At 27.9% G+C, this 10,202-nt stretch overlaps 4 protein-coding genes across 4 annotated transcripts; 2 read left to right on the top strand and 2 right to left on the bottom strand.

Moving 5' to 3' along the window:
- Positions 1-19: 19 nt before the first annotated feature.
- Positions 20-1,373, top strand: LOC127063785 (60S ribosomal protein L14). Its single transcript, XM_050993974.1, has 4 exons — positions 20-117; positions 461-562; positions 846-1,040; positions 1,176-1,373. The coding sequence occupies exons 1-4, from the start codon at positions 115-117 to the stop codon at positions 1,332-1,334; spliced, it is 459 nt and encodes a 152-aa protein (XP_050849931.1). The 5' UTR covers positions 20-114; the 3' UTR covers positions 1,335-1,373.
- Positions 1,374-1,510: 137 nt separating this feature from the next.
- On the bottom strand, positions 1,511-4,027 carry LOC127063768 (KIF-binding protein). Its single transcript, XM_050993944.1, has 2 exons — positions 3,869-4,027; positions 1,511-3,787 (listed from the first exon to the last, which is right to left on the bottom strand). The coding sequence occupies exon 2, from the start codon at positions 3,765-3,767 to the stop codon at positions 1,935-1,937; it is 1,833 nt and encodes a 610-aa protein (XP_050849901.1). The 5' UTR covers positions 3,768-3,787; positions 3,869-4,027; the 3' UTR covers positions 1,511-1,934.
- Positions 4,028-4,240: 213 nt separating this feature from the next.
- LOC127063776 (LETM1 domain-containing protein 1) lies at positions 4,241-6,039 on the top strand. The gene is made up of 3 exons (XM_050993956.1): positions 4,241-5,337; positions 5,495-5,644; positions 5,731-6,039. The coding sequence occupies exons 1-3, from the start codon at positions 4,618-4,620 to the stop codon at positions 5,908-5,910; spliced, it is 1,050 nt and encodes a 349-aa protein (XP_050849913.1). The 5' UTR covers positions 4,241-4,617; the 3' UTR covers positions 5,911-6,039.
- A 3-nt stretch (positions 6,040-6,042) lies between these two features.
- On the bottom strand, positions 6,043-10,184 carry LOC127063765 (zinc finger CCCH domain-containing protein 3). The gene is made up of 7 exons (XM_050993942.1): positions 9,712-10,184; positions 8,630-9,641; positions 8,479-8,567; positions 8,201-8,375; positions 7,953-8,111; positions 7,613-7,808; positions 6,043-7,436 (listed from the first exon to the last, which is right to left on the bottom strand). Exons 1-7 carry the CDS (start codon positions 9,749-9,751, stop codon positions 6,972-6,974), a joined length of 2,136 nt encoding a protein of 711 aa, XP_050849899.1. The 5' UTR covers positions 9,752-10,184; the 3' UTR covers positions 6,043-6,971.
- Between the last annotated feature and the right edge of the window lie 18 nt (positions 10,185-10,202).

Below are 10,202 nucleotides of genomic sequence, written 5' to 3'. Positions count from 1 at the left end.
AAGGAAATTAAGTGAAACGTATAAGAAAATATAGGGATCGTAAGGTTTCAGTCTTGGTATTGATTCTGTCTTATTCGACTATATCCTGTGCAGTTCTTTCGCTTCCGGTACATCATGGTAAGTGCATTGTTGCTCTGAACTTCATCGATATTCCTTGCGTAAAATGTAGTAAGAATATAAAATCTAAGTTTTGTATATTTACACTATTCTTTACTTATGTTAAGTTAATGTTTTTTTAGAAATTTTAATATGCGATGTATCTAATATGTACAGCGTCGGTTAACATAACCTTATCATCAAATAGCCAAGCACATGGTGGACATAGTTTGTGTAGTGCCGTTTTCGTTACACGTGTATTGAATCGAACTTTCTTTATGTACTAATATCATTTTATATTAATATCGATCTATATAAAATTAATCATTTTTTACAGGAAATAATACGTTTAATATTTTTATAGCCGTTCCAAAGGTTTGTGGAGTCGGGTCGAGTCGCCTACGTTAGCGATGGTCCTTACCAGGGCAAACTCGTCGCAATTGTTGATGTTATCGATCAGAACCGGGTATAAATAATTATTACTTATTAACACTATTAGTTTATCTAGTATATATATTTAATATTTTATAAATTCAGTTACATTTAATAGTTACTGGTAGATATCTGTAATTGTGTTTGCATTTTATTACTTCAATGATGATCCCATTATATTGATAGGAATTGCCGGCTGACTTTTAGCTGATGCCAATTTTATTATCTGAGAATAAAGTTATATATATATATATTTGTGTGTATCAACAATAGTACAGTTCTAATGCAAATTCTTTTATCAATTGTAATGTTAACAGGTTCTGGTCGATGGACCTGCAGCAAATGTACCACGTGGTCAGATGAGGTTAAATGAACTTCATCTTACTAAATTCCGTTTACGTTTTCCGTATACCGGTTCCACACGAGTTGTACGCAAAGCATGGGAGATAAGTGAAATAGATAACTTATGGAAAAATACTATGTGGGCTAGGAAGGTTGCAGCTAAAAAGAAGGTAAAAATACTTGAAAAAAAAAAAAAGAAAGAACTAAAGTTTAAAACTTCAAAGTATCTGCTTTGCATTTCTAAAAAAATGAAGTATATAATAAAATAAATTTCTACTAACAAATTTCCAACTTCTTAATTTCAGCGTGCTGAGCTTAGTGACTTCGATCGTTTTAAACTGAGGAAAGCTAGACAAATAAGAAACAAATTGAGGACAAATGCTTTCTTCACATTAAAAAAGAAAGCTAAAAAAGCTAAGACAACTGGTGTTAATAAAGCAACCAAGAAAGCAGAAAAGAAGTAATATTATTTTGTGGAATAAAAACAAAATTTTTTCGCAGTACTGATGTCATATATTTATATACCTCACAATAATAAGATAGTTATGATCGATAATAGTGAATGGGTCTATAGCATTCACTATTCTAAGACACTCATCTAAGACAAATATTTAAATACATATTATAAAAAAAAAAAAAATGGGAATCTCTAACGTATTTATTTTTAGATCGATTTACATTTATTTCTTATTTCAGAATTTCATAATAATAGATTAATTGTAGGTGCTTGATACAGCAAAAAATCGTTGTCTAAATTTTACATCAAAAGATTATATAATAATCATATAATATATATAATAGTGGTTATATATATCTTAACATTCATACACTCATAAGCATATTTCACGAAAATTATACGTGAAGATACTCTTCATTACATTTAGAAGCTAAACAACATACATACATCAAGATTACATTCGATTTTATCGATTTTGTCGAGATACTGATCACATAGAATTATTTGTTTAATAGATATTATCTTAAACATTGAGACGAAGTTTATTAGTTCCAATAATTCAAAAACATTGAGACGAAGAATTATTGTTCCAATAATTCAAAAACATTTATTGTTGTTCCAATAATTCTTGTCTTAACTTACTAACTTTTACAGGAAGTAAAGAAACGATTTCTTTACATAAAGTCAGTTCTTGTTTCATTATCTCCGCAGCTTCTGGATGAGTTTCGCAATAATCAATTAGAAATTGGTAGGCATTAATAGTGTTCTGAGTATTCTGCAATTGCATAGACTTGTCAACAGTTATGATTTTACTGTACAATCTTCCTATCTGAAAATATGCACTTAATGCAGGTTGCACAAAGTGGTGAGGGAACGTTGCAGTCCTTGCATTTGTAGAATTATTCTCCAATGAATCTAAAAATAATTGAAAATTTTTAATGGAACTTTTAGCCAAATGATTAATTTTTGTCAAAGCATGAGGATCTGCTTTATCTTCGCTTATTTGTAAACGATCCAACTTAATATCCAAAATATCGGAATATGTTTCGCTTAATTCCGTCCAAATTTGTCTACATGCAGTTTTGTAGTAATGAGGATTTAACTCTTTAACAGTAGCTTCCAAGATATCTATTCTACGTTTATGCATTTTCGCCCGACGATCTTCATTTTCTTCGAAAAATGCTAAATACTTATACGCTTGGGATATATCTTGTATAATTTCTACATAATCTGATGCATGATTGTCTAGAGTATAATATGATTTTGCTTGCTCTATCCATTTTTGAATATTTAAAAATACAGGTTTGGCATCATTAAAATCCAAAAGGTATTTATCTGTTATCTGATTTATAAATGGTTTAATATCATCCATTAGAATATCAAATTTTAAATCATCAAAAGATTTTTCTGGATCTTTTTCCTGGTCAAAATTCAATTCACTCTTTCTGTTTTTGTAGTAGGGATTAATTTCATCCTTTTCTGCTTCTTGTAAAAGACGGTGTTTTGACAAACTAAGCAATAATATTCCATATTTAGCCCAGCATCTAGCTACATCAGCACTTCTGTGCTTGTAACGTTCATATTCTGCTGCAGCTATTTTGCTGTTTGTTTTATTTTTTTTTTCTTTCATCGTATTTTCATATTTTTGTAATATGTAAGATGCTGCAACTAAATGATGTCTGGCCTGAGTAAAACGTTTATTTCCTATGAAATACTGTGACAGAGTAGCTGCATTAAGAGCCCATTCTACATAATCCAAATCTTGTATTATTTCATTTTGTTCTAATTGCCTACGCAATGTGATGTGACAATATACTGCAGATTTGTAATAATCTTTCAAAACTCCATATACTTGTGCTTGGTAATATAATGTCAATGTGTGTATTTTTTCTAGTGCATGCTTAGTACTTAAACCTTCTTTAGTACCTGCAGTACCAAAATTTGATACCAAGTCGATAGGATCACAAGAATTTTTTGCATTTGTGAAATCTTTATAAATCTGTTCTGCTCTATCAAGGAATATTTTAGCTTTTAATGGTTGATTCCATCGAGACCAAATAATACCCAACTGATTTAGAGTCGCTAAAATTGGTAAAACTCCTTCAGGTTCCAATTCCCTATCTTTCAGTAGATCAACGCATTTCATGAATTGCTCTTCTGCAGTATTTAGTTCTTCTGTATCAGCATGAAGTATCCCACTATTTAAATAAGTAATAGCAAGTAATAATATCACTACATTTTTATCTTTTTCTTCCAGTTCGCTATCGATGGTATCATTGAGATTTGATTCTATTTCTTTAAGTACATCCATAGCTGCATATTTTGATTTATAAGGTTCGCGCTTTAAATTAGATTTTTGACGTTCATCCAGTATTTTTCTGACTTGGGCAAATTTTTTTATAACAAATGACAACTCCTTACTTAATTGGTTGGACGACATTGTAATTTTTGTAAAGTATTCTAGAAACCGGTTTAAAATATGCTGTATTTTTTTTATTGATAATATTTATTCTTTCGATTACTAATAACAAGATTACTTACGATTACTTCAGTTTAAGCAATACACTTCGGCTGTCAGTAGCAAGACACAATATGAGCCCCACCTCGTAAATTCTTTTTACGTGACAATAAAATGTACTTCTGTTAATCTGAAATCAATAAGTTACGCGTATGTATATATATACATATATTCCATTTGACGCATTACTCTCTTTATTTCAAACGACCCCTGACTGTTCTCTTCGAAGCCAATGGTAGAGATGGTTTTATCATAAACCTATCAGAACGTCTGTATACTTCGGTCACGGAACAAGTGTAGTGAAAGCGAGTAGAATCTTGCAGAGAAAGAATTTTGCTGAGATGGTAAAGTAAATTCTACCAATCATATTATTTTATTTCAATAATATTTTCTAATAAATTGTAGAGAAATTTGAAAATATATCTTTCTTACAATATTTGCATCATGTTATAAATTATTATATAATATTCATAATATTATTTATAGATTGTTGAAAAAGAGATGGTATTCAAATCATCAAAATTTTTAATTAGTTTAATTAATTTATTACCAGTATTCAGCATGCTCAAACACAAATGTATATCAGTATAAAATAAATTCATTTTGTGAAGTAAATGTGTTTAGGTATGGTAAAAGTGATTATGAATAAGTGAAGTTTAGAAATGACTAACGTAATATCTTCTCCGATTTATCTTGATTGAATAAATAACAAAAACATAACCTTAACATATTCAACCTATAACAAGAGTTATAAATAAAATAAATAACAACAATGCATAAAGCAATTTCAAGAGTTTTTTTTTATGAAAAACATAATTCAATTTATTTTTTATACAATCCAGTGCAACGTTATGTTATAAAAATAGGAAATAAAGATGGGAAAAAGGGGAAAGTATCTAACCTAAAAGATTATTGGTTTGGTAGATATGTAAATTATATACAAAAATATGTAGTAACTTTAGACAAGAATTTTCCGAAAATGATGCAGTTATATCGAAACTTCAGTAATGGTATCAAAGATTTCTATTCTGATTTACAAAAATATTTATCCATACTAGTGAAACAGAATGTGGAAGGTTTAGATAATTTAACAAGACAAGAGATTCAGTTGGCGTATACAATGCCCAAAGATCTAAAGAAGATTTTACCTGTTATTCTAATATCTTTGATTCCCTTTTCAAACTACATAATCATGCCTTCAGTATTTTTATTTCCAAGACAACTGTTGACTCATCATTTTTGGACACCAGAACAGAAAGCAAGTTTTATGGTTTATTTTCATAAGAAAAGGTTTAAATACAGTAGACCATTATTTTATTGTATGGAAAGTAAAATTAACTACATTAATAATGAACTATTAAAAATTAAGTGGAATGGAATCATTGCATGTTTGGGTAGTGGTGAACATCCAACAATTCAAAATGTGATATCATGTATTACTTTATTTAAAAGTTCACCATATTCAATGAATACACTTGAACATAAACATATGGTAAATGATCAAATAAAATTTTTTTTATTTGTTAATACATATATTACATATAATATATGTATTATGTGTATATATATATGTATGTATGTATATGTATATATATATATATATACACACACAACATATAAATATATATATTTGATACTTATTATTTTAGAAAAAATTACTTGGCATTCATGGACTATCTATGTGGACACCTTTCAGAAGGAGACGTTTAATAGAAAGGGCAATATTGTTAAAACGAATGGATGATGCTATTGTTAAAGAGGGAGGTGTAGATAATATGTCCATAGAATCGTTATGTTGGGTAAGGGAATAATTGTGAAGAAATATTGAAAGAATGTTGGAATAATATATATCTTACTGAAATCAATCTAATCAATACATTTTTAGGCCTTATCTTTTAGAGGATTAAATCCTGTAAATATGTCAATAGAAGATATGAAAAATTGGCTTGACGATTGGTTAATATTATCAGCATCAGTTGATAATTCTACACTATCTTTATTATTACATAGTCCGATTTTTTTAGCTTATAATAATAGCAATAACTTACATTTGCTGTATAAATAAAATAATTATTTCTACTACTATCTTTCATAAATATATTTTTATTTATTAAATTAATGAAAAATATTTAATATTTAATAACTTATTTTATTTAAAGGATATATAAATAAAATGAATAAAAAAAAAAGACAATGATATATTAGAGGTAAAATCTTTATTAACAAATATACATCCTTTATTTTTACAGGAGTCTTATACAGTTTACAAAATATAATTTTCATACTTCGTATATGTCTAACAGAGAAAATAATAAAAAATAATATGGAAGAATAAATATATAGATTCTCATAAAGACCAAACATGAATTGCCCGACTTAATCACATATAGAATTTAAGTGTAAAATTTAAATATCATGCTGGAGAACTAAATGCAGAATAACATTAAATTAATCATCTTCAGTCTTAAAGATGCATAATATTCTTATTGAAAAAATATGGATATAATAGGATCTAATTTCTTAAATGATTAAGAGTATAATGTCATTTAGAATATACTCAAATGCTCCTGACTTTAGAGAGCAATATTTTACACATTTGTACTTTAGATCAATGAGCATGTTTTTTTTTTATAACTTATAACTTATAAATATTCTGTAAACATTTCTCTCAATCATAATACTCATAATTGAAAATTTATATATAGTTATATTTTTAATATAACTTAATATTTTAGTGTGGGATTATTTTAACAATAAAAATAAATTTAGTAAAATATAAATATATCTAATATATTTTTTATACTCTGATTTAAAACTCATTGTGGCAAAATAAAAACGTAAAAATAAGTACAGTCAAATAATAGTATGTATAAGATATAAAATTGCACGATATAATTAACTTAATTACATGTATCACAATATTGCTTATAGGGAAATAAAATATATTAATGTGACAAATGAATTTTACTAATCTATTAAAGACAAAAGTAAAAAACATTTGAGACTGAAAAATTAATAATGCATAATATAAAATAAATTATGTTTTTCCCAGCATATGAACATTTAAAAAGCAATTATAGATAAATAAAATTAAAATAATTATGATTTAAATAATAATCATGTCTGTTAATTAATAGGGATAAAAGCAGGTAGAATACCAAGAGGCAATCTTTTCGGCAATTTGTTTTCAAAATTATTTGTTGACTCTTTTTCGGATATGCTTGGTTCTGCAATATTGTTGTTAGAGAATTCCTCGTTCATAAATATATTGCCAGATTGTTGTGCTAGTACAACATTTTTCATAATTTGTACTTTTTTCATAATATTATCCTTTGTTGTAGCAAGATCACTATTGACTGTGTCAGTATTCTCGTAATATCGTAATCTACATTCATGATTGGTCAATTCTGTATCATTCTCCATTGTAGATGTACTTTGATTTTTAATTGCATTAGGTTCTTTTTGTGTATACTTATTGTTTTGTCGGGCAATAGATGTAGTTGGTTTATGAGGATAGGGACAATACTTACCTTTGCTGCAGTTGCTTGTTTTGTTATATTCAGGGCAAAGATACTCGTGACGCAGCTTACACTATAGAATAAGAAATCACTAATCTAGTTATTTATTAGTTATCTAGTTATTACATGTGTTTTCATATAAAGTAAACATATTTTTAGAATTATAGTAATTTGTAGAATTATTTACGATCATGAAGAAGTATAATTTATCAATTATAGAAGATGATATAGAAATAGAAATATCGTTACCTCGTTTCCCTTAGAACAATATCCTTGTAGAAATTCTATGCAGATGGGAGTACTAGAAGAAACTTTGACATGACGATACGGACACTGATCTCTTGTACAACAGGCTTCTAGAAAATATTTGCAGGTTGGCATTTTCTCAGGTCCAACATCATGTGAAAGTGGACATGCATCCAATAAGCATTTTCCTTGAAGAAATCTGCACATATGTATGCATGTAAAAGTGGAATTTTAGATTTGTTCAAGTATTACTTAAAAAATGATTAATAATTTATAATAAATAATTTTTTTTAGATTATAAACTCCTGAGTTACGTCCCTCATAAATAAAAATAACTATATACTTTTTACAAACTGAGATCTGTTTTTTGTCATGAAGTTTGGAACAGGTTCCCTTCTTTTGATTGGCACAGTATCCAAATCGTTGGAAGAACAAACATGGTTGGTTATTTTTGCGCATTTTATTGCGCAGAATTTGTATACTCCTTTGTTTAACTTTATTACTATGGAAAGAAAGAGATAGAAAAAATGAGACTGAAGTGCAATTATTAATTAAATATTAATAAATTAATTAAGACTCGAGTAATTTTACCTAATGTTATTCTTGTAAGCAATTTTTGATGTAACCATGTTCCCAAATTTAGATTCAGTCGTTTGTGTAGCATTCTTCCGAGTAGATACATCTTTGGTTATTTTGAGTCTACAAAGCTTCTTACCGTTGGTCGTAATCATAAATTTGTCATTTTTAGTATTTGATGCAAGCTTTCCTGAAACAAATTTAATAAAATTAAATAAATGATTATATAAAACTGTATATGTTATAGTAGATATACTTATAGATATTTAATTTGGTTAAAAAAATGTCCATACTCTTTAAAGAGTAACTTCTTCGAACCAATTGATTTCTGGATGATTTATATACTATTCCTCCAATTGTAACTAATTCCATCAAATCATACCTGCAATATATATGATATTTATATATGCACTAACAATTTTTATTTCTATAGAATGTATTTACTTGTCTTTCTTTGGTTGAGAATTTTCACTTTTTTTCGGTTCTGTTAATAATTGTACAGTTCTATCGATTTTGTATTTATTTACTTTTGTTTTAGTATTATGCACTTTTGATAAGTTTATACCATTATTTGTGGATTGCAATGTATTATTATTGGCTACAATATTTTTTGTACTCTGTAATGTGGTACTTTTAATTTTTTTTGTTGGAGAAAGTTTTTTAACTTTTTGTGGACCTATTTGAGAAATCACAGTATTTCCTTTCATTGTGCGTTTAGCTCTTATTAATTTTCTTTTTGATAATAATAAAATATTTGACATATTAGTTTTTTTTATAGGAGTTTTGGTATTGTCAATTTTTCTTATAAATTTTAATCTTGAACATGCAGGTTGATTGAAATTTGGTATGGTCTCTTTCTTTTCAACTATTTTAGATTCTTTAGTGGAGGATAACTTTGACATTAATTTTGGATTTATATATACTGATTTTTTTACATCTGTCTGAATAAAACTTTCTTTAATATCTGATTTAACAGATGTATAATTATTTTCTGTCATTGAGGTTGAACTGGCGATGCTAGTCATTATCTTTGGATTGACATGTATTGAAGGTTTTGTATGAAGTTTCATCTTTTTTATGTCCATTTGTGTTAAATTTTGTTCAGAATTACTCATTATGTTAGAAGTATTATTCATGGTAGTTTCATTTGTACTAGCAACACTTTTTACTAATTTAGGATTGACATGTATGAATGGTTTCATGTGCATTTTGGGATTGATATGTACCACAGGATTTTGTGGCTTAAAATATGGATTAACATAAACGTTACAGGATGTTGTTGAAGGTTTTATATTATTTGTTTTTTCATAAGTCAGTATGTCAATTGGTCGAGATTCAGGAAATGTATTTACGTTACTTTTACGTTCAGTTATATTCATATTTATATTCTGTTTATTTGTAGCATTATTATTAGGCAAATTTCCAGACGATTCATTCTTATATTTTTTTATAAGACCTGAAATGATGACCTTGTAATCACGGATTCAGAAAAAATTCACGTGGAGTAATGAACATCTAAAACTTACGAGTCAGATAATCGATCTCATTTAATAGTTTTACATTCATTATAAGAAAAACGAAATTCACTTTTCAAAGATAATATATGTTCTTGTATTTTATCTCTCTAATAAAACACGGCGCGTCTTTAAGGATTTCACTTATATCGTATCACATGACGTCAAAGAACGCACTAGAAAAATCTTAAGGAATTTCACTCGGAAATGCGTAAATTCTAGACAGGAAAAAATGAAAAAAGATCACGATTAATTGGTCTCTGAAATCATTGGGAATACGAGCCAATCACGATTTTCAAGATACGATGATTTCGATATCTTGTTTGACGATAATAAGGCAGAGAAGAAAAATGGCGTTGTCGTTGATACTAAATGCTCCTTTATTTTAGTTGAAATTGCCTCTACAAGATGGCGCGAGCGCGCCGAACGTGATGACAATTCGAGTTGTCTTTCTACGCATCGTATGATTCGCGTTCCGTAACGGTATTCGAAAGAACGTAGGA

The sequence above is a fragment of the Vespula vulgaris genome, chromosome 5, assembly GCF_905475345.1.
Source record: "Vespula vulgaris chromosome 5, iyVesVulg1.1, whole genome shotgun sequence".
NCBI classification, from domain to species: domain Eukaryota; kingdom Metazoa; phylum Arthropoda; class Insecta; order Hymenoptera; family Vespidae; genus Vespula; species Vespula vulgaris.
The sequence above is the reverse complement of the archived record's forward strand: the minus strand, read 5'-3'. Positions and strand labels throughout refer to the sequence as shown.

Coding starts and splice junctions, on each gene's coding strand:
- LOC127063785 (XM_050993974.1), top strand. Junction 563..845: donor ATGTTATCGATCAGAACCGG/GTATAAATAATT, acceptor TAATGTTAACAG/GTTCTGGTCGATGGACCTGC. Junction 1,041..1,175: donor AGGTTGCAGCTAAAAAGAAG/GTAAAAATACTT, acceptor TCTTAATTTCAG/CGTGCTGAGCTTAGTGACTT.
- LOC127063768 (XM_050993944.1), bottom strand. CDS start 3,767: ATGTCGTCCAACCAATTAAGTAAGGAGTTGTCATTTGTTATAAAAAAA.
- LOC127063776 (XM_050993956.1), top strand. CDS start 4,618: ATGCATAAAGCAATTTCAAGAGTTTTTTTTTATGAAAAACATAATTCA. Junction 5,338..5,494: donor CACTTGAACATAAACATATG/GTAAATGATCAA, acceptor TTATTATTTTAG/AAAAAATTACTTGGCATTCA. Junction 5,645..5,730: donor CCATAGAATCGTTATGTTGG/GTAAGGGAATAA, acceptor ATACATTTTTAG/GCCTTATCTTTTAGAGGATT.
- LOC127063765 (XM_050993942.1), bottom strand. CDS start 9,751: ATGAATGTAAAACTATTAAATGAGATCGATTATCTGACTC. Junction 9,642..9,711: donor TGAGATCGATTATCTGACTC/GTAAGTTTTAGA, acceptor TCATCATTTCAG/GTCTTATAAAAAAATATAAG. Junction 8,376..8,478: donor AAGAAGTTACTCTTTAAAGA/GTATGGACATTT, acceptor AATTTGTTTCAG/GAAAGCTTGCATCAAATACT.